The 24,183-nt window shown below is 48.3% G+C and overlaps 1 protein-coding gene across 1 annotated transcript in view; it reads left to right on the forward strand.

Moving 5' to 3' along the window:
- sgcd (sarcoglycan, delta (dystrophin-associated glycoprotein)) overlaps positions 1–17,143 on the forward strand; it is a 34,197-nt gene extending 17,054 nt beyond the window's left edge. The window contains exons 6-8 of the mRNA XM_084474391.1: positions 9,779–9,851; positions 11,940–12,063; positions 12,433–17,143. Of these exons, the coding sequence (XP_084330517.1) occupies positions 9,779–9,851; positions 11,940–12,063; positions 12,433–12,618 (383 nt within the window). The 3' untranslated portion in view covers positions 12,619–17,143. The remainder of the gene's footprint in view (positions 1–9,778; positions 9,852–11,939; positions 12,064–12,432) is intronic.
- Positions 17,144–24,183: the final 7,040 nt, after the last annotated feature.

Here is a 24,183-nt window from a genome sequence, read left to right on the forward strand (position 1 = left end):
GGGAGAATAATCCCGCCACCGCGCCTCTCCTCTTCATAACAGACCAGCTCGCTTGTTAAAACAGACCAATAGAGAGAGAGTCTGTTAAAACCAACCAATGGAACGCTGGTTTGGTCATTCCGGACATGCTGGTACGTTAATTGTATTCCCAGAGCATTACACTAGTAGTGATATAATATAGGTTGTATATACTACAGTATTCAGTGGACCAGGAGCGTTTTGCTTGCCTGTGAACAATTCATAACCTTTGTAGAAGGACAATTCAGGGGTGCAGAGATATTTACATATTTATTTAGGTGCTCGTTTGAATATTAATTGATGAGGAGGTTGCTTAGAGTTATGTTTCCTCAAGGCCTGAGGCTGCTTTGTGATGGTTAGGGCCCATGTGGAATGAGGTCCTGGAGGAAGAGGAGGCTTCATTAGGAGCTGATCAGCTGTAGGAGGCCTCCTCCTCCTCAATTAGGTCCTCTCCTCCTCCCGACCACCGTAGCTCCTCCTCTCCTCCTCCCGACCTCCTAGCTCCTCCTGACCTCCTAGCTCCTCCTGGATCACCCCCTCCTCTCTCTTTTAATTCCTAGCTCACATGGCATTATAATAAACACACAAGCACATGTATGCACATGGACGCGCACACACACATACACACATGCACATACACGCGCACACGCACACATGCCCACACAAACACATACACACGCACAAACACACACACTCACATACACACACACACACATACACACAGTGCACGCACGGCTGCACATACACATGCACACACAAACATACACACAGACACACAAACACACACACACACACACACACACACACACACACACACAAACAAATACACACATGCATGCACACTCACATGCACAAACAAACAGACACTCTCTCTCCCCCCCTCCTTCTCGGACCCCCACCCCCTCCTGCATAATGATGTCATGGCGCCAGAGATGAAAGGCTGTGTGTTTAGCCGCCTGATGGCTAACGGTGCTGCTAACACATGGCTCCTTCCTGTTAGCGCTAATTATAATGAACAGCTCACACTGATTAGCCTAGCCTAGCGTGTCCGATCCGCTGCTGCCACAGAGCTAATGCTACATTACATGCTAGCTGATTCCTACAGGACATCACAGAGGAGAGGAGGAGAGGGGGAGAGGGGAGGATATGAGAGAAGGGAGAGGAGGGTAGGGAAGAGGATGAGGAGAGGATGAAGAGAGGAGGAGAGAGGATGAGGAGAGGAGGAGAGAGGATGAGGAGAGGAGGGGAGTATGAGCGAGGAGGTGTAAGAGGAGCGATGGGGAGGGATGTAATGAAAGGTGGAGAGAGGGGCAGAGGGAGTGTGAAGGAGTGGGTAAAGAGGAGAGTGAGCCATAAACAAATGAAGTGAGATTGCACGAGAGATAGTTTTCCACCGGCCCTGTCCTGTCTCTCTCCTCCTCTCCTCTCTCCTTTCATATCTTCTACGTCTCTCGCCTCTCTCCTCTTCTTCTCCTGTCCTCTTCTCCTCCTCCTCCCCGTCTCTTCCTCCTTCTCCTCTTCCCGTCTTCTCCTTCTCTCTCCTCCTCCTCCTCCTCCTCTTTTCCCGTTCTCCCCCTCCTTCTCCTCCTCCCTCTCTGTCTCCTCCTCCTGGGTAGCACAGAGAAGAGGAACAGAGAGGAGGAACAGAGAGAGGAGGAATAGAGGAGAGACAGAGAGAGGAGGAATAGAGAGGAGAGACAGAGAGGAGAGACAGAGAGGAGAGACAGAGAGAGAGAGTAGGAATAAAGAGAGGAAGAGAAGTGAGTAGCTGCCACCCAATGCTCACAAGGCTTAAACTGCTGCTGCTCTGACAGTTTTTATGCTATCTAGACATACATCAAAACGTTGCGCTTCTTCCACTGTCACTCACATTTAAATATCTAAGCGATTTGATCTATAGTCTCTAAATGTAAGCAGTTTCAGAGTCATGGTCCCCACACACATACATTTTATTAAAACAAACATGAATATTTGTAGAGGCGTAGAATGTAGAACAGTGCCAGCAGCACGTTATGTCGTGGTGCGCCTTACCATTGATCACAGAGTTCCTAGTGTACCCACCTCTTTTCTTTTACCACTGCACCCCTGTGTGTTAGTAATGCATAAATCAGTAATAATAGAATGTCACTTTCTTTCTCTGAGGTGAAGTCCTTGAAAAGGCCAAGATGCCACGAGCCTTACCTTAAATAAAGAAGAAAGGCCATTTAAGATTTACTACACATCAGGCACTCTGAGCACCGGCAGATGGAACATACTGTATCTATATAATAGATATATAGTATGTATATATAATGTATACACATAATACATACGTTTATATATATACACATACATGTATATGCATATATCTACCATACATATATGGCTATTTATGTATATATATATATATATATATATATATATACATATATGACTGTACAGCTCTGAATCAGAGGACAGTGAGTCTTATGTTTATATAGATACAGTATATATATGTAAGGAGGGAGGATGTCCTTGAGGAAGTATTTATATACTAATGTATGTATTATGTGTATATATATTGACATACTGTATATCATGTTTGTATATATGCATTATAATTTATATATATAAGAAGAGGGGTGTCTTATAGTGTTTTGTACTATATATATGGATATATTAAGTGTATATATGCTGTATATGGATACATTATGTTTGTATATGTACAGTATATATATAAGAAGAGGGGTGTCTTATAGTGTTTTATACTATATATTAGGGGTGTAACGATACGCGTATTCAAACCAAAATATTTCGGTACGGGTCTAACGGTTTGATGCACGTTTCATTTCGGTACGTACCGAGAAAAAAAAAAAGTTTTTATTTATTTTTTATTATGTTTTTATTGATTATCATGCACTCTGTTAGTGTCTTGTCTTGTCCTAATGTTTTGTGTTGAGGACCACAATGGAAATAAGTCCTGGACTTTATTGTGTTTTTATCCTCAATTGTATTTATATTGATGTCTTTTCATTTGTGTAAGGCATTTGTTTGATACAATTTAATAAATCAAATCAAAATCAAATTGTTTAATAAAATAATAAAAACTGCTGTACCGAAAAACATACCGAACCGTGACTTAAAAACCGAGGTACGTACCGAACCGTGACTTTAGTGTATCGTTACACCCCTACTATATATAGTAATATATATGTATATATGCTGTATATGGATACATTATGTTTGTATATGTACAGTATATATATAAGGAGGGGATGTCTCCTTCAGGAAGTGTCTCCTCGCTCTCTACGCCTCACATCACTTTACGAGGAGGGACCTCAGCTTTGTGTCTTTTAGTCTTTTGTCGGGAGACGTCAGGGACAATAAAGTTCTCCTCCTCCCGACCGGAGACGCTGTGATTGGTGGGCGCCCCCCCGACGCCCCCCAGGGAGAGGTCGTTAGGGGGGGATATGATGGGATGGAACCAGACTGAGATGATGAGAAACACGTAAACGCTGCTCTACTGCTGCTCCTTGAAAACACACACGCACTCGCACGCACACGCACACACACACGCACACACACACACACACACACACACACACACACACACACACACACACACATATTGTGTTTGAGTGTGTTTTACGTTTGAGCAAGCATGAGTGTGTGAGCTTAGGTTAAGGTCAGTGTGTGTGTGTGCACAATGTGAGTGTGTGTGTGCGCATCCGTGTGTTTTTGTGTGGATATCTGTGTGTGCGCACATGTGTTTATCTGTGTGTGTGTGTGTGTGTGTGTGTATATCTGTGTGTGTGTGTGTGTGTGTGTGTGTCTGTGTGTGTGTGTGTGTGTGTGTGTGGGTTGTGTGCGTGTGTCTCGGTGTGTGTGTGTGTGTCTCGGTGTGTGTGTGTGTGTGTGTGTGTAGCTGGCAGGCTGAGGTTTTGTTTCACGGCTGAGCGACTGCGCTGGCGGTCAGAAGCTGAGATTAGATTGTATTCCACCCCCACACCCTCCTCCCCCTCCTCCCTGTCACTGTGGGTCTGGGGACCGGGCGGGCCCTGACTCACACCGGCTCCGGACACCAACCCCTGCCACCTCCAGCCTCCCTGCATCCCATAATGCACCATCTGTGGTCAGGAGCAGGACCAGCGTAGAGATAATGCACTAAGGTCAGCACCACCGGCGCCATGACAACCAGGACGGCTGGCCGAGGGAGAGGGCGAGAGAGAGAGAGAGAGAGAGAGAGAGAGAGAGAGAGAGAGAGAGAGAGAGAGAGAGAGAGAGAGAGAGAGAGAGAGGAGAGAGAGAGAGAGAGAGAGAGAGAGATGGGTGGGTGGGGAGAGAGAGAGATGGAGAAAGGGGGATGGATGGATAAATGGATGGATAAAAAGAAAGGGAAAAAGTGATTTAGGTGAGAGAGAGAGAGAGAGGGAGAGAGATGGAGAGCGAGAGCTGGAGAGAGAGAGATGGAGAAAGGGGGATGGATAAAAAGAAAGAGAAGAAGTGATTCAGGTGAGAGAGACAGAGAGAGAGGAGGAGCAGAGGGGAGATTAGGAGGATATAAGGCGTTAAGGGGGGAATGAGCAGAGAAGGCAGCGGTTGAGTATGACTGATGGAGAGAGGGAGAGAGGGGAAGCAGTCTGTATCCTCTGGGTTTATGGGGGTCAATTCCTAACACTCTCACACGTACAGAGCGAGAAACAGAAGGAGTATCATTATTTCCTGAGCAGGAAATAATGATAGGGAAGTCAACGCTTATGACAGTCTTCCACGGCAAACCTAGCATTACAGCGTCGCAGCGTGCTAGCACGGGACTGCAGTCAGGAGCTGCTTCATCCAGCACAAAGTTTTACAAATGATAAAATACTTTCTTTAAATACACTGGAGTTCCCTGCCACACACACACACACACACACACACACATCCACTCAAACAAACACCGGCACTCAAACACGCACTCATACTCACACAAACTCAAACTCACAGACACTCATACGCACTCACACTCACACACACACATGCACTCAAACACACACACACACACACACACACACAGAGAGTGAAAGAATGGAGTAAGAGAAAGGCAGAGAGTGAGAGAAAGATCGAGTGTGTGTGTGTGTGTGTGTGTGTGTGTGTGTGTGTGTGTGTGTGTGTGTGTGTGTGTGTGTGTGTGTGTGTGTGTGTGTGTGTGTGTGTGTGTGTGTGTAGATTCTCTTCCTGATTCAAGCCGACTGCCACGGTGATGGATGGTCTCGTTGCCATGATGATCTTATCAGCAACTCTCTCTCTCTCTCTCTCACTCTCTCTCTCTCTCTCTCTCTCTCTCTCTCTCTCTCTCTGTCTCTCTCCGTCTCTCTTTTTCTTTTCTTCTTTTACTCTGCTTTTATTGGCGGTTTCATTGGTGGTCACATGACTAAAGCATCCTGTTGCTGTATTGAGGGAGTGGAAGTGCTGTGGGCGTCGTGTTCGGTGTGTCCGGAGCTAGGAGAGCCATGGACTCCATGGGGGGGGGGAGGAGGTGCAGGAGTAGATGAAGGGGGGAGGTGAAGGCGGAGGGCGAGGTGAAAGGGGTGGAGAGGGGATGATGAGGCGAAGGAGTAGATGAAGGAGGCGGGGAAGGGGGAGGACAAGGGGGAGGTGAAGGAGGAGCTGAAGGAGGAGGAGGGGATGGAGTAGACAAAGGAGGAGTTGCAGGAGGAGGTGAAGGAGGGCATAATCAACCTTTGAAGGTGGTCTTCAGAATGCTGTAATAAAAAGTAGTCCTGTGGTATGAAATAGTTGTGTAATGTAATAATGTAACATTTAATACAGCCGACCTCGACCTCTCCCCAACAGAGAGCAATCATCGCTGGAGGAAGACGTTTGAAACAAATGAAATTTCAAATTCTAATGTGGGCTTCTTAACCAACATCTGCCCGTCACCCTCCACACAACCAGCCTCTGTATCACCCTCTATCACCCTCTCCCTCTATCGCCCTCTCCCTCTATCACCCTCTGTCTCTATCACCCTCTGTCTCTATCACCCTCTGTCTCTATCACCCTCTGTCTCTATCACCCTCTCCCTCTATCACCCTCTGTCTCTATCACCCTCTGTCTCTATCACCCTCTCAAGCTTCTCTCTCTCTATCACTCTCTCTCTCTCTCACATCTTCTCTCTCTCTCTCTCTCTCGTCTTTTCGCTTTCTCACATCTTCTCTCTCTCACGCCTTCCCTCTCTATCACCCTCTCTCACTCACGCCTTCTCTCTCTCTATCACCCCTCTCTCTTTCACCCTCTCTATGTCTCTATCAGCCTCTCGTTCTACCCCCTCTCCCTCTCTCGCTCCATCCCCCTCTGTTGGTCCAGCTGAGTGTCAGGAGAACCTTCTAGTCTGGTTCCTCAGAACCTTCTAGTCTGGTTCCTCAGGGACACAGCTGAATGTCAGGAGAAGAACGTCCTAGTCCGGTCCTTCAAGGACGCAGCAGTCGTTTCCTTCTGTTTGCCAGAGCGTGACGGTGAATTTTGACATGTGATTTAACCTCCTGCACAAACACGTCCTGCTAATGAGATCTGGAACCATTAGCAGGACGTTTCAACCAGCAGTGGCTGAACGCGAGAGGCTTCCACTGACCTGAAGCGATCCAGCCAGCTACTGTGAACATTGTTGAAAACATTGTGGTTGATCTGAAGTTGAAAGGATGACGAAAACTGTATTAATATAATATATATTTATATATATATATATATATATATATTAATGAGTTATCCTGTAGCACCCCGCAAGAAGAAAATGATTCATTCAAGCCATTTACTTTTACGTTTTCTCGATCGCTCTGCCCTGGTCAAATGGACATGGAAAGGTTTGTTTACTAGTGGTGCCGTCGGAGAACGCTTTGACTTTTGCCACCCGGAAGAACGTATATTGTTGTTGTGACGTCATGGTGAATTGTCATATTGCTCTGTATTCATAGAGCTGCATGTATAGATCTATAGCTCTGTATTTGTAGATCTGTAGCTTTAGATCTATAGCTCTGAACGTATCGCTCTGTATTTCCATATCTATAGCTCTGTATCTATGGATCAATATCTCTGTATATATAGATCTGTATCTGACCTTCTCTTAGGTCAAAGCTGGATGGGGGGGAGGGGGGTGTCAAGATGATGGATGTGACCTTTCCCTCCACAATACCCACAATGCATTATGCCTGTCTGGACCTGTAGTCCCATCGTTCTATTGGCTTTCAGTAGAATCAAGTGTTCCTTCGATTATCACTACTCATAATTCTCCTCACCTCCGTTTCCTGCCCCTCCTTCTTCTCTCCCCCCCCCCCCCCCACCTCTCTACCACCTCACCTTCTCCTCACCTTCTCCCCCTTTGCCTCTTCTTACTTCCTCCTCCTCCTCTACCCCATCTCCCTTTCAAGCCCTTACTTTCATTTTCTGCTTCACTCCTCTCACCTCACCCCTCTCCATCTCTATCTCTTTCTCCTCTCTCTATCTCTTTCTCTTTCTCTCTCTCCATTTCTTTCTCTTTTCTCTCTCTCTCTCTCTCTCTCTCTCTCTCTCTCTCTCTCTGTGTCTCTCTCTCTCTCCCCCCTCCCTCTGTCACTCTTTTTCTCTCTCTCTCGCTCTCTCTCTCTCTCTCTCTCTCTCTCTCTCTCTGTGTGTGTCTCTCTCTCTCCCCCCTCCCTCTGTCACTCTTTCTCTCTCTCTCTCTCTCTCTCTCTCTCTCTCTCTCTCTCTCTCTCTCTCTCTCGTTCTGTGTGAGAGTAGGATATTGAGAGAGTCTTCTCTAGTCTCTGGATAAGGGGGAGGCTGAGCCCTGCTGGCGGAGAAAACTAATGAGCTACGCCGCTCCATCCCACCGCTAACCGTATGCTAGCACAGCGAGAGCACACCTGCTAGCTGACACACACACACAACAACCAGACACGGCTCTGTGGCGTGACCCTTTGTTCAACTCTCTCACTACACACACACACACACACACACACACACACACACACACAAATACACACATGCACACACTCACACGCACACACACACACACACATACACACATGCACACACTCACATGCACACACTCACACGCACACACACGCAGGCACACACACAGGCACACACACGCACCCACATGCACACACCCACCCACATATACACAGGCACACACATTCCCCGTTCTTACTGTTGGAAATGTTGGTTGTATTTATGAATGGATAGATTATAGAGATAAGATATTAGAAAATAGAATTGATATACAATAGATATCATGTCATATATTCTTAATAGATATCAAAATAATAATAGATAATAGATGTAATATACATACAGTAGATATCCTTTAAGATCGCTGAACATAATCCGCTGATCAGATAGCGGACGGATGCGGAGATAAACGCTCTCTCTCTTTGCTATCTTTCGAAATGAGTCAAATACCCAAAACCGGCGTGGAGCCTTCTCTGTTTTGTTTCTAACAACGACTGAGTGATTCCATTCATCAATGTCAAGGATGCCTCCCAGCATAATAACCTTCATCATCCTCATCCTCATCATCATCGTATCATTACCACAATAATATCACCAACTTCTGTGCAGATTTATTCAACTGAGACGGCCTTGGGAGTCGTCCTCCATTTAGGTTGGGGGGTGGTTATAAACCCTCCCCTATAAATCAGGATTATGAATCTGTTTCTCTTAAGTGCACCGTATGCAGGCTGAGACAGGAAACGCAGTCATACCGAGACAGGAAACGCAGTCACGAGACAGAAAACCAAAACTTCTGGGAGAAACTTTGAAAAGTTTGTGAAAGTGAAAAAAGAAAAAGTGAAAAACAACTTGATTGTGTTCACCTCCGCAAGTTGTGTGGAGGGGAACCGTCTCTGAAGGTCCCCCGAGTTTCTGATCTTATGTATTTCCCTGCATTCTTTACTCACAACCCTCCTCACCACCTCTGTGCTGCTGGGTCAAAGGTCACGGAAGGCTCAAAAGGTCACAGAATGAGATCGACAAAACGTTTCCCGCTGTGGCCGGCCAGAGTTGAGTAGCGAAGCAGCTTTGTGAAGCATCTCCCGTGAAGAGATTGACGCTGCAGACACAATGATGGATGGCACCAGAGGAAAAACAATTTGCTTCTATGAACCTGTGGCTAACCATCTCCTGGATGGCCGTGTTTTTTGAGAAGATAGTGGAAAACATGAGCAACACGCACCAGAGATGGAATGTTAAACAGGGAATGATTCAAACAATCATTCCTTATCATCGTGTCCTGAATACAGGCATTATCCCGACAGACTGAAATGCCGTGCTCTGGTTAGACACACTGAACACAGGATAATAATGTATACTCCTACATAATACATAGTGTCTATGCATTTGTTCCAGACAAATGCATGTTGGTGGAGACAGCGGATTCAGACTTCATCTTCCTACATCTGAGACACCAGAGACAACATTCCTCTGCTTGTTATTTCTGTTTTTTGCTTCCTTCTCACTCTGGTTCTGAATGGTAAATGGTCCTCATTTATACAGCGCTTTTATCCAAAGCGCTTTACAGTGTTGACTGACATTCACCCATTCATGCACACATTCACACACCGACGGCAGAGTCAACCACGCAGGGCAACAGCCAGCTCGTCAGGAGCAATTAGGGTGAGGCGTCTTGCTTACGGACACCACGACACTCTAGCTAGGAGGAGCCGGGGATCGAACCACCAACCTTTCGGTTACCAGCCAACCCGCTCTACCTCCTGAGTTAATCCCGCCCCATGGTTCTGAATGTAAACAGGTCCTAACTCATCTACCGATGCCGGTCATGTGATTTCAGGTGCAGAGGGGGCTGTGTTCAGCAACTCTATAGAAACACCTCACGTCAGAGCAGAACCGTTCAAAGAACTGCGGTGAGTACGGCAGTATAAATATATATATTTATAAATATATATATATATATATATGTATACACAGACACACATGCAATGCGTCTCACACACTCACCATGTTGTCTTCAGCTCTTAATTCATTATTCTATTATTTGCATGTCTGTGTTATCCTTGCACCTTGAGGAGGGCCAGCTCCTAGTGTGTTCTCCTGCTCACCAAGGAGGTCATAAAGACTCCAGGATTCTGATTTCCCTCCGACCACAGAGTGAGGCGAGCGTGTTTTGTTTGGGGGCGTGGCTGTGGTGTCAGCTGTCTGGTTGAGTCTTCACGGGACTCACGCTGCTGTCACACCAGGCAGCAGCGTGTTTTCATGTCGCCCACAATCCAATCTTTACCTCCTCACTCCGTGGCAGGCAGCAATCACAGGACCGCACACATCCACACAAGCACACTTTATCAGTGATGTTCCACCCCCCACAGACTCCCCTCCTCCCTCCTCCCTCCTCCCTCCTCCCTCCTCCACCCTCCACAGACTCGCCTCCTCCCTCCTCCACCACCCACCTCCCCTCCTCCCTCTCTCCTCGTCACAGCCATGTTCTCCCGTGTCATAGCAAAGCGGAGAGAGGGAGAGGGAGGAGGAGAGGGAAGGGGAGAGAGGGGGAGAAAGAGATGAGGAGGAGAGATGGGGAGAGAGGAGGAGAGAGAAGGAGGAGAGGGGAGGGAGGAGGAGGAGAGGGAAGGGGAGAGAGAAGGAGAGATGAGGTGGGAGGAGGAGAGATGTGGGGTGTCTGGAGGCTCAGAGAGGAGGGAGGAAGAGAGAGAGGAGAGATGAGAAGGGAGGAGGAGGGAGAGGAGAGATGTGGCGTGTCAGAGCTGCTCCTATGTCTTCAGTTATCTTCTCAGCAGCTGGGCTGCGCCACAGAGACGGTTGCCGGGGCCATTTTTTATCATTATGGGATGTGACATGGTAGTCCAGAGCCAAACAGCCAGGAACTCTATCACCGTGACCCCCCAAGCCCTCCCCCCTCCTCCTCTCCTCGATCCATCTCCCCTCTCCTCTCCCCCCTCCTCCTCTCCTCGATCCATCTCCCCTCTCCTCTCCCCCTCCTCCTCCCCTCTCCTCCTCCCCTCTCCTCCTCTCCTCACCCTCTCCACCAAACCACGCCCCTCCCCCCCGCCCCCCCACACCAAACCATACCCTCTCCACCAAACCCCGCCCTCTCCTCAAATGCCATGGCAGTGATTGGCTAGCAGTGGGAACTACACTGAGCAGCTCAGGGGTTTGGGGAGCACCCTGGAGTGTGGGGCACCCTGGGGTGTGGGGTCACCCTGGGGGGCGGATCATTCCGCTGCCTGCCGTCTCTTTGTCGCGGCTGTGATCGCGATGTGATCAGCGCCCGGCGGCCCGGCTCATCGCCGTGAGATGACGTGAGGCCAGGTGGCGGCGGGCGTCGGCTGAATACCAAGAGAGAGAGGGAGAGACAGCTGCACCCCTTCCTCCCCTCACCCCCTCCCCCCTCAGCCCCTCCCCCCCCCCCCCCCCCCCCCGAGGGGACAGGGCTGTGAGGGCCAGCTTCACTCACTCGGGATAACGGAGACATCAGGACACGGTTATGAGCGAGGGCTTCATTTGCTGACAATAAGTCTTCATTAGTGAAAGAGTGAAGGGATCTTCCATGACAGGGTTGTTAGTGAGACCCTGAACAAAGCTTCCTCTTTGGCTTTGTCAGAAGAGAGGATTTCCATATATTAAAATCATTCTCAGAACAATGTTTTTGTACATTATTCATCCTCTTAGTTGTTTATCCCCACAACTCGTGTCTATGACATCTTCCCAGCTTCCAGGCTTCTGCGATTTACCTTCCTGGTTTATTCCTGGTGTGATCTCATTGTTGTCTTCTTTGATGATTATCCCTGTTCGTACATCACTCTTTGTATCTTGGCATTGTGAGGTCATTTCCTGTTCGCTGGTTGTGATGTCACTAACCCTGATGCTCCTGGTTGTGATGTCACTAGTGCTCCTGGTTGTGATGTCACTAGTGCTCCTGGTTGTGATGTCACTAGTGCTCCTGGTTGTGATGTCACTAACCCCTGGGCTCCTGGTTCCAGGCTGGAGTCTCCGACCCGCTCCCTGATCATGGAGGCTCCGAAGGGGGTCCAGATCCTGGCGGAGGCGGGCGACATCCAGGCCTCCTGCAGGAACGAACTACGCCTGGAGTCCAAGGACGGAGAGGTAGGGACACCCCTCTCTCACTCTCTCATCTCTCACTCCTTCACCAATCTCTCTTTCTCTCACTCCCTCACCAGCCTCTCCATCTATCACTCTCTCACTACGCTCCATCTCTTACTCTCTCCCCACTCTCTCCTTCTCTCAACCGCTCACTCTCTCCCCATCTCTCTCTCCCCACTCTCTCATCCTCTCAACCTCTCACTCTCTCCCCATCTCTCTCTCTCTCACTCTCTCCCCACTCTCTCATCCTCTCACCCTCTCCTTCTCTCACTCTCCCCATCGCTCCCTCTCTCACCACTCTCTCACTCTCTCCCCACTCTCCCCTTCTCTCAGCCCTCACTCTGCCCTTCTCTCCTCTGCCCTCTGCGTTAGATCTCTCTGGACGCCAGGAGGATCCGTCTGCTGGGTCTGCTGGACGGGAAGGCCTCCTCCTCGTCCTCCTCCTCGGGGACCAGACAGACGGTGTACGAGGTCTGCGTCTGCCCCAACGGACGCCTCTTCCTGTCCCAGGCAGGCACGGGCTCCACCTGCCACATCAGCCAGAGTGTCTGCCTCTAGACCCCCCCAACACCACACACTGAACCACAAACACACACCAACCAGGCCCCCCCAACACCACACACTGAACCACAAACACACACTAACCAGACCCCCCCAACACCACACACTGAACCACAAAACACACACTAACCAGACCCCCCCAACACCACACACTGAACCACAAACACACACCAACCAGACCCCCCCAACACCACACACTGAACCACAAACACACACTAACCAGACCCCCCCAACACCACACACTGAACCACAAACACACACTAACCAGACCCCCCAACACCACACACTGAACCACAAACACACACTAACCAGACCCCCCAACACCACACACTGAACCACAAAACACACACTAACCAGACCCCCCCAACACCACACACTGAACCACAAACACACACCAACCAGACCCCCCCAACACCACACACTGAACCACAAAACACACAACAACTAGAACCTCAAAACACACACCAACTAGAACCCCAAAACACCAACAGTGTACCCCAAAACACCACACACTGTACCCAAAAACACACCAACTATACCCCAAACACGCACAGTGTACCCCAAAACACCACACACTGTACCCCAAAACACACACCAACTAGTACCCCAAAACACACACCAGCTATACCCCCAAACACCAACACACTGAACCCAAATCCCACTCCTCACACTGAACCCCAAAAGACACTCCTACACAATGAACCCCAAAACAACAACTAGGACCCCCCAACCCTCCCACCATCTACACCCTGCTACCAGCGGGCGACCCAGTGGAACTCAGCCCCTGCCCCCCTGGACAGACAGACAGACAGACAGACAGGCAGGCAGACAGGCTGCCACACAGGCAGGCTGCCAGCCACAGGGACAGGCAGCAGCTCTTGGACTGCTGGCAAACTCTCCCTGCGGACAAATCGCATCACAAGCAAAAAAGAAACTATTTTATTTGTACCTTTTTGTTTTTGCTACAAACACATCCATCACACACACACACACACACACACACACACACACATATGTACACACACACACACACACACACACACGCACGCACATGCGCGCGCGTGCAAACACACACACACACACACACTCAGACAGACCACAGAACGATGCAGAGACCGGCAGCGCTGGAAAACATATCTCTTGTTCCTCTCCTTCGCTTTCATCCTCTGCTCCTCTTCTTAAGTGTAGTAGGATGCTTCCTTGAAGTGATAGGATGCTGCCTTGAAGTGGTAGGACACTTCCTATAAGTGATAGGACGTGTCCTATAATTGGTAGGATGCTTCCTATAAGTGGTAGGATGCGTCCTATAATTGGTAGGATACTTCCTATAAGTGGTAGGATGCCTCCTATAATTGGTAGGATGCTTCCTATAAGTGGTAGGATGCATCCTATAATTGGTAGGATGCTTCCTATAAGTGGTAGGATGTGTCCCATAATTGGTAGGATGCTTCCTATAAGTGGTAGGATGCATCCTATAATTGGTAGGATGCTTCCTATAAGTGGTAGGATGTGTCCCATAATTAGTAGGATGCTTCCTATAAGTGGTAGGACGCTGCTTATAACCACCCTGAAACCGAACCATGTCATTCATAAGAAGCTAGCTTCTTCGCATCTAGCATCATAGAAGTAAGCTTGCTAGCAGTAAGCTTCCTAGGGACTATCTCCCTAGCTGTAAGCTTCCTAGCGGCTAGCTTCCTAGAAGTAAGCTTCCCAGCAGTACGCTTCCTAGCGGCTAGCTTCCTTGAAGTAAGCTTCCTAGCGGCTAGCTCCCTAGCGGTGAGCGTCATAGCAGCTAGCTTCCGAGCGATAAGCTTCCGAGTGGCTGGGTTCCTAGCGACTAGCTATCGTGGTGAGCTCCCTAGCGGCTAGCTCCCTAGAAGTACGCTTCCTAGCGGATAGCTTCCTGGAGCCCGGTGCCTCCAGCCAGGCACCAGTGTGGGCCGGTGGGCCGACTCCGCTAGAGACCAGTCCAGGACAACAGATCCCTCCGGGGCCCCTCCCCCTCAGACCAAGGAGCCACTTCTCCCCATCATTCTTCTGGTCCACGCCAGCGTTTCCCTGGCTGTAAAATCTGTTCTTCTTCTTCTTCTTCAGAGGAGGAGTTACGAGCCCGGGGGGATGGATCGGAGCGGACGTGACGGACGACGTTTTTATACCATAGTTTGTGTAATACTGTCGACGCACTCACAGCTCCTTCAGCATGCACACGCTGATAAACGACGTTCTCCATGAACGGGACGACACTTTTATAACGCAGGACTTTGCGCTTTTTTTTTTTTTACTGAAAATAAATCTGTTTAGTCAATATTCAGAGATAAAAGGCAACGATACACGAGTGTCCTCCGCCTATCAGACACACGAAGACCAAAATACAAACGAGGAAGCCTGAGTTTAGGTGTTGTATAGGTGCGTGTCGGATCAGATATAAAAGGATTAAAGTCATCGAACGCTACGTCCATAAAGTAGCGTTGGAAAGTCATGGGTTCTCAATTCTAACCCAACTTTAATTAAAAAGGAATTTGTGCCAATGTTAGGGAGAAGCAGGCTCCCCAGGCTAGCCGGTGCTCAGGCACCTGTGCTGTGGCTGATTGGATTAGGCTCCAGACAGGCTTCTGGTGGGATAGTGCCCCTCTGAGGGAGGGCCCCCGCTGCAGTCTGAACTCCGTCTGAACCCGGCTCACCTCAACGCCAACGACCTGGTTTAAAAATAGGAACCGGTGGTCGCGAGACGCTGAAACCAGTCGCACCGGTCGCGAAACATCGTAACAAACATATCAGTTAGATGGTGACAATTTGGAGAGAGAGAGATGGAGAGCGCTGTGCTGAGGAAGACGAGACTGTGGACCAGTAACTGGCTTCACCCGTAACCCGGTCTCACCCGCTCGTTCCCTCTGATCAGACTCCCGGTCCAGTCTGCTTCAGTCCTTCCAGTTCCATCACTGTTTATCCATCAGAGAAGAGGGTTAGGTCTCACTCCCTCTGTCACGGTTATTCTTTGTGTTTGTAGCGTTGGGGGGGGAACCTGCAGAGGTGTCCCTGGCCTGAGGTCAGTAGGGTGAGGGTTAGGGTGAGGGTTAGAGTTAGGGTTAGGATTAGGTTGAGGGTTAGGGTTAGAGTTAGGGTTAGGGTTTGGGTTAGGGTTAGGGTTATTGTTATTCTTTGTGTTTGCGGCATTGTGGGGAACCGTCAGAGGTGTCCCTGGCCTGAGGTCAGTTTGATATTCCTTTGAAGTTTTTCGTTCCGAAGGGTGAATATTGGTAATGAGTTTATAATATATTACTAACTTTACTGTTGTGTGGAAAGCAAGGACTCACACACACGCACACTCACACACACACGCTCACGCACACACACACATGCACACTAACACACACAACCTAAAAGCCATGCTGGGAGTTGTGTTGGCCACCAGTTCAGCCCACTCCGTCTTATTTATTTATTTATAACAATATGTCAGATCATAGAGAGCTCTTCTGAGCGATCTTCTCACCTGGGGGCAGGGGGTGGGGCGCAAACCTGTCTCTATCCCAACGTGTGTTGCTGTGTGTGTGTGTGTGTGTGTGTGTGTTGGTGTGTGGGTGAGTGATGCTGTGTGCTTGTGTGTTGCTGTGTGAAGGATGTGTGTTACTGTGTGTGTGTGTGTGTGTGTGTGTGTGTGTGTTGCTGTGTGTTTGGTTTGCGGTGGTGTGTTTGGGGGGGGTATATTTGTGTTGAATATTGTTGCATTGCGGGGTGGGTGGGGCTTATGCAGGATATGAGTTCATAACAGGAAGTCCACGACTCTGTAGATCGTCCCGAAATCAAAACATGGCAGACATGTGTGACGTGACACGTCGCTCACATGATGGTGAAGTTCACGACCTGGAAGTATACCCCCGTGGAGACCCAAGTCCACACATCACAGGATAGACCTCACAAGAGGCTAGAGCTCTCCTGTCCTCCACACAGCACGATGCCAGCAGGGCTCTGGGTCCGCCTGCAGAACTCTCCTGCCCTCCCCACTGCAGACAGTCCGTGATGAGAGAGTGCGTTCAGTTGCTTTTCAAAGTAAAAGCCCGCGGGGTGTTTTGTGAGCCCTGGGGTTACGGACCTGTACATAAGCCTTTCATACGGAGCTACTCTTGCTTTCTACCATCCGCTCAGCGACGCGACGCCGAGGTATGGGTCGTCACGGCAACCAGTGTGGTGGTCGACCCCTGGCTTTTTTTTTTCTCACAGGTCAAAGGTCGGAGGTCCTTCTGAAAGGGTCGCTCTGTTTCTTCGGCGGCCCTGCCCTGAGATTGCTTCAGATTTTAACTCTGGTGGGATATATATTTTTCTTTTTGTTTGCCAGTTGAGAAGCAGATTCATGCGTTCACATGGGGACTTTGATGGGGTTTTGAATGTTCTTCTTGTTTCTTGTGTTTCTGGTTTGTGCCGTGGCGTGAGGAACAGGGTTCTCCCACATTCTATGCAAAACCAGGGAACACGTTCTAACAGTTCTACAGAAACTAAATCAATAAAGTTATTTTTTAAAACTCAACACCAGCCTCAGAGGAGTTATTAATTGTCTGTCCTTCTGTCTGTCTGTCTGTCTGTCTGTCTGTCTGTCTCTCTCTCTCTCTCTCTCTCTCTCTCTCTCTCTCTCGCTCTCTCGCTCTCTCGCTCTACTGTTCTCTGATTGGTGGCATGGATCCAAAAGGGCGTTCAGTGAGGAGAACAGGAACTTAATAACCTAAACGCCGGTTTTATTTGATTTAAATCCTTCCCACTTTAGTCCAGGCATTGCCGTCTGTCCTTCAAGCAGGTGGAAGTGTAGCATTAAGGTGCCGCAGGGTGAAGTGTTTGTTAGCGTAATGTATTAATGTAATATATTCTGAACCGTTAATTACCATCTAGGTGGTGAACTGTGACATCAGAGGCAGGAGTGTGAAATGGAGCCGGGGCGACACCCTGCCTGCAAAGCCCGCTGGACAGAAATATTTGAACAAAAGTAGAGCCGTGTTTGATATATTCATGGGCCAATATTTAGCCGTGTGTGTGATATTTATATCATATTGATATAGTATTTAACATCAACCAGCCTTGTTCTACCTCCCAGACAGACGGACTGGACTGGTTTAATCCACGCACCTGTTGTTGTACACGTCGTTCATGCTAATGAAGGCTTCATGTGTGGGCCAGCTGACGATCGCAGGTGCAGCTCGCCGTCCACTAAACTGTTCTTTGAGGGGCTGAGAGCGGCTCGCCATGAGCTCTCTGCTCTGCCTCAAACGAGCTCCACACGTCCACGGATACCCCATGACACCTCCTGCTGCTCGCACTCCTCCTCCACCCCCCACCTCTGGAGGCATTCCAAGTATTAGGTATTTACAGAATCTCTCTCACTACTAGGTGCGTCAAAGTACTCTCTCATACTTACAGTATATGTTTAACTTTCACTACTACTTCAAAGTACTCTCATACTTACAGTATCTGTTTCGCTACTACGTCAAAGTACTCTCTCATACTTACAGTATCTGTTTCACTACTACGTCAAAGTACTCTCTTACTTACAGTGTCCGTTTCAATACTAGGTCATAGAACACTCTCATACTTACAGTATGTGTTTCACTACTACATGCGTCAAAGTACTCTAATACATCAGAGTACTATGTACTTTACTCAGGGTATCTGTATCGCTACATCAGAGTGTGTTTTGAGTGGCGGCTGTAGAGCCTGTGTTGGTTTTGAGTGGCGGCTGTAGAGCCTGTGTTGGTTTTGAGTGGCGGGGGAATACACTGTACATCGGGTGTCAAAACATTCCAGCTGGTCGCTAATCCAGCGCCACGGAAGCGGGTGTGTGGGATTACTGCTAGCCATGAAGTCGTGATGGGGGAGAGAGTAGGGGGGAGGCGAGGAGTGGGGGAGGTGGGGGGGGGGAGAGGAGTGGGGGAGGTGGGGGGAGGAGAGGGGTGGGGGAGGAGAGGGGTGGAGGAGCTGAGGGGAGGAGAGGGGTGGAGGAGGTGAGGGGAGGAGAGGGGTGGGGGAGGTTGGGGGAGGAAAGGGGTGGGGGAGGTGGGGGGAGGAGAGGCATTGGGGGAGAAGAGGGGTGGGGGAGGAGAGGGGTAGGGGAGGTGGGGGGAGGAGAGGCGTGGGGGAGGAGAGGGGTGGGGGAGGTTGGGGAGGAGGAGAGGGGTGGGGGAGGTGGGTGGGGGAGGAGAGGCGTGGGGGAGGTGGGGGGAGGACAGCTCCACTCTGCCTCTCATTACTATTCATGGAAAATAACGCAGAAGAAATGAAAGAAGGCTAACCTCGACATTACAGCTAGCTTAGCCCGCGGCTACAATGTGGCTTATTGTGTGATTGTGTGTGTGTGTGTGTGTGTGTGTGTCTTTGTGTGTGAGGACTATTAACCTCTAGCATCAATCTTTGTGTGTGGGTATGCGTGTGTGTTTGTGTGTGTTCATGTATGTGCGTGTGTGTGTGTGTGTGTGTGTGTGTGTGTGTGTGTGTGTACTCATGCGTGTGTGTGTGTGTGTTTGTGAGGACTATTAACCTCTAGCATCAGTGTGTCTGTATCTGTGTGTGTATAGCTGTGTGTGTGTGTGTGTGTGTGTGTGTGTGTGTGTGTGTGTGTGTGTGTGTGTGTGTGTGTGTGCCGCCTGGTGTTGTGGTGTTAACGTGACGCTGCTAGCTATTGTAGCGCTGGAGGAGAATGTCAGCGTGGAGGCAGTGAGTCAGTGAGACGCTGCGACACACTTTCTCCAACAAACACTGTGCACGACTAGAGAATATTCACTATTCCAGAATGTTCCTTTTTAACAGGATTCACTATCGCACAATACTGGATGCTGACAGAATATAAAAACACCACGCTGAGCAAATCAACCAATGAGAATGCTCTCTCTCTCTCTTGCCCTCTCTCTCTCTTACTTGTCTCTAACTCTCTCTGTCTTTCTCTCTCTCCCTCTCTCTTTCTCTTTCCGTGTCACTCTCTCTCTCTCTTCTCTCTCTAACTCTTTCTCTACCTCTCTCCTCTCTCTAACTCTCTCTCTCCTCTCTCTCTCTATCGCTCTGTCTCTCTCGCTTTCCTTTCTCTCCTCTCTCTCTCTTCTCTTTCCCTCTCCCTCTCTTTTCCTCTCCCTCTCTCTCTCCCTCCCCAGGGCGTTCTAGGATGTGGTGTGCATCGGTGACTAAAACCTAATAGAAACTCTTAAAAATAGTGTGGAATCTTTGGTTTACACACACACACACACACACACACACACACACACACACACACACACACACACACACACACACACACACACACATAAACATATGTATAAACACAGATACATAAATAGACACAATGACACACACTTCTGTCCACACATGTGGACAGAAGCTCTCATATTATGTTAAAACAGCCTATAGTCCAGACTAACGAGCTACAGCCTGTAGTCTATTGACTAACGAGCTACAGCCTGTCTATTGACTAACGAGCTACAGCCTGTAGTCTATTGACTAACGAGCTACAGTCTGTAGTCTATTGACTAACGAGCTACAGCCTGTAGTCTATTGACTAACGAGCTACAGCCTATAGTCTATTGACTAACGAGCTACAGCCTATAGTCTATTGACTAACGAGCTACAGTCTGTAGTCTATTGACTAACGAGCTACAGCCTATAGTCTATTGACTATCTTCAGGCCAGAAGAAATGAAGGTTTAAAGGGGAATGCTCTAAGGTTTGAGTCTGGGGTTGGGTTGTGAGGTGAGAGTCTGGGGTTGGGTTGTGAGGTGAGAGTCTGGGGTTGGGTTTGTTTAAAGTGGTTATCCTAAATAGGATAGAGTTACTGTGCTGTGCTTTGCTGACTCCACCAGCACAGCGCAGCCAGAATGTTAACTTTCTCACAGAACAATAGATTATGTCACCATTTCCTTTTTCATTTTCACAGGAAACATAGATAAGACTTTGTTTTCCTACCGTTATCAGTTAATATATAATCAGTTTGAAACATTATTTACATATTAAGTGTCATTCTTGGCGTAGCAGCTGGTTCAAACTATTGAGAATGTTGTGAAAATGTGCGCAATGCAGTTTTAAAAGGCCAGTGAGCCGCAATCAGGTTGTTGTTTTTTAACAACAACCTGAACGGGTTGTGTGTGTGTGTGTATGTGTGTGTGTGTGCGTGTGTGCGTGCTTGGCGCGTGTGAGTGTGTTTGTGCGTGTGTGTGTGTGTGTGTGTGTGTGTGTGTGTGTACACACTCACCCACAACATCTACGGCTCATTATAAGCCTAAACTCAAAGGCGCGTTCCGGCTCAAAACAATAAGTAGGCCTATCAAGGTGTTACATGAGCCGTAACCATGGGGATAACACGCCCCCCTCCTTCCTAGATCTCTCAGCCCAAAAGAACGACCCTGAGCCTCATCGCGTCGGACCGCGGCAGAAACAGGAGCCGCTTACACTGGATATTAAATTACGTGTTGTTTTATGCTCCTTGGATTTGGGGTGCAGGGAAATTAAGTTATCATTGTTGAAAGAAATAATTGAATATCAGCGTTTTGTCCCGTCTCATCTGGTCCCCCACGTATGTCCGCAGGCGGTGCTGAGCCGAGCGTTTCCCTTCTCGGCCAGCGTGAGCAGAACGCTTGTGATTAGCTCTCCGTCGCTGTCCTCTGACGGCTCTCTACGGGCAGAACGTGGAGGCTGGTCTCATCTTCGTGTTCCTCCAGCCAGCCAGTCTCCTGTCTCCCCCCCATGTGGTGCGTATTGATCAAGCATCGATCGAGTATTGATCCGTCGACTGTCTACTACAGCCCTCCCGCGGAGTTTGCCAGTCACTTAGCTCGGCTGTCAGTCTACCCTCTGGTTTCAATTCAATTCCTTCTGTGCCATTCCTTCTAGACCGCAGGGTGTTAAAGCTGACGTCTGAGCCTCATTGGGCCGCGTGTTTGAAGGGCTCACACCAGTTCTGACCGGTTTCTGTTTCTACACTGAGTGGTCAACACAACGCAATCAGGGCCGAAGGGTTTGAAATATACTGAGGTCCATTGGGGGGGTGGTGGGGGAGGGGGTTTTGTTGGCCGGTGTTGTGCCCAGCCCCGCGCACACACCAACAGATGTCACGCACGGCGGACACAGAGTAACAAGTCTCAACTGAATTTAGCATTTACTCATCTCGGAGAAGCTCTCAACTCCTGATTCTTTTATACAGTTTAGTTTCTCATTTTATTTTTATCTCTAGAATAATGACGGAGGTCTGGACCTCAGTGACCTCGTAGCTACGGGCATGAACACCATATCCATCTCTCTGGGTGTGAGATCAGTCAGACTAAAGGCTTCTTTACCATTCCGCCCGTATCGCTACAGACTGAAACTGACCCGGATTCAGCAGTTGCTTCACGAAACCACCTCCAGACTAGCCCAGCATCGCCAAACGATCTGCAAACCCCAAAGTAAAGAGAGTATATCTCCACTACGAGGCTAAAGTATGTAACCTTGGCACCAAGAGAGAGAGAACCCCGGTGAGATTGTTGTGCAAGGCATGATCAATGTGGCTACTACTTGGTTAGAGTGAATACAGATAGAACACAGCCTAAGTGGAAGATTTCATTTCAGACTGAAATAGATTTTTTTTTTTTTTTGTTTGTTTGGATTAAATACCGCCTAGTGCAATATCAATAGGCAGCACTATAGAGCTATAGCACAACATCTGATGAGTACAAAATATGATGCCAATGAAGTGAAGTAGAGCAAAGAGAGGTTTTCGTAGAGGTAGGTCGTTTTTTAGTAGAGTAAACGTTATTAGATACAGACAGGTAGATATCTTGAGAACATGTTGTACAATTGTGACACTTGACCCCTCTATTGAAAGGTCAGGGCGTATATATGGTATAATACAGTGGGCGAGGGAGGGTTTGGGTGGATGTGTATGTGTGTATCGCACTGTCTCTGTATACTGTGTATATGTGGCCTGGGGCCTATGTATGTATTGTCTGTACCTGTACTGTTATTATTGTAAAGCAGCTTTATATGACAGCATGGAGTCCAAGACAAATTTCCTTCAAGGACAATAAAGTGTATCTTAATCTCTTAATCTTAATATAATTGATTGACACCAAGCCAAGCAATCGCAATTGCACCATACGGCCATCAGATGGCGATGAAGAACATGTGCTCTGATTGAAGACTGAAATCCTCTCTTAAGGCAAAAGTATAGACCTCTGAAGAATAAGTCCCGCCTCCAAGGCTCCGGTTCCCTCTGTCAAATGTCTATGGGAAATAACATGGTTTTTTGAATGATAATACATGACAAACTGTAGGTGGCGCAGAAGTAAAAAACGTGATGCAGCTTTTACTTCTTCGCCACCTACAGTTTGTTATGTATGATCATTCAAAAAAAACATGTTATTTCCCATAGACATTTGACCGAGGGAACCGGAGCCTCGGAGGCGGGACTTATTCTTCAGAGGTCTATACTACTCCGTATCCGTAATCCGACTCCGTAACTACGGAGACCCCTCGAGCATTCGCAGTTCTCCGTCGGGATGTCGGATATGCAATGCAATTCGCCTGCCCGATCGATCTCATATGCTGACTACTAACCATGTAAATAGTGTTGAAAATAAACCTCCAAAGCTTTTCAAATCTTATTTGGTGTTTTATTAGTCCTTAATGTGCAAAGTAAACAGGTGTGAAGTCAAACCGGGAAAAGTGATTCCGGAAAATGATTTTGTTAGAGGACCAATCACAGCCCTTGCCGTCTCCGTCTGTCTCCGTTGCCTCGACGGATAGTTAAAAAATATTGGATGCGCACGAAGAGCTACGGAGAGGGTCTCCGAGAGGCTCTCCGTCGACGGAGAGGGCGCTCCGTATTTACGTACAGCACTTTACAGAGGACCATAAATCCACCTCCGTTTATGGTGGTATTATGTGATCAAACACACTTTTGATGACAAAAACAACAAAGGAGGTTGATGCTTGGTTGTTTTTTGCCTTCATTTTGTCGAGTGAGTGATACAGTTTCCTAAGCTTTCATATGATAAATAGTTTGTGTAGATCAAATGAAGTGAAAAACATCACTGCTCTTGCTGTGCATGTGCACAGTTATGAAATGCATTATTCTTTTTGTTACATGCCTCTGCAATGTTTGGAGTGGGAGTAGTCTTTCGATGAGCTAACAATGGTTATGATGCACTAAGAGTTGAGAATCTTTCTAGTGGTGTCTCACATGACTTCTTTCTCATGTGTTGAAATGTCTTAAAAGGTCTTTGCAATGGGGGGTTTGGGAGGGGCTTTACCTGAACTACGTCAGATCTAGTCTTCATCACAGTTTATACACTGCAACTATAGCACGCACGCATGCACACACACACACACACACACACACACACACACACACACACACACACACACACACACACACACACACACACACATACCCACCCACACATACTGTATATATATATATGACCAGACACACACACAGAAACACAGATCAGCAGACACACACACACACAAAGATGAGCAGACACACACACACACACACACACACACACACACACACACACACACACACACACACACACAAAGATGAGCAGACACACACACACAC

The sequence above is a fragment of the Micromesistius poutassou genome (assembly GCF_964030765.1).
Source record: "Micromesistius poutassou genome assembly, chromosome: 10".
Lineage (NCBI taxonomy): Eukaryota > Metazoa > Chordata > Actinopteri > Gadiformes > Gadidae > Micromesistius > Micromesistius poutassou.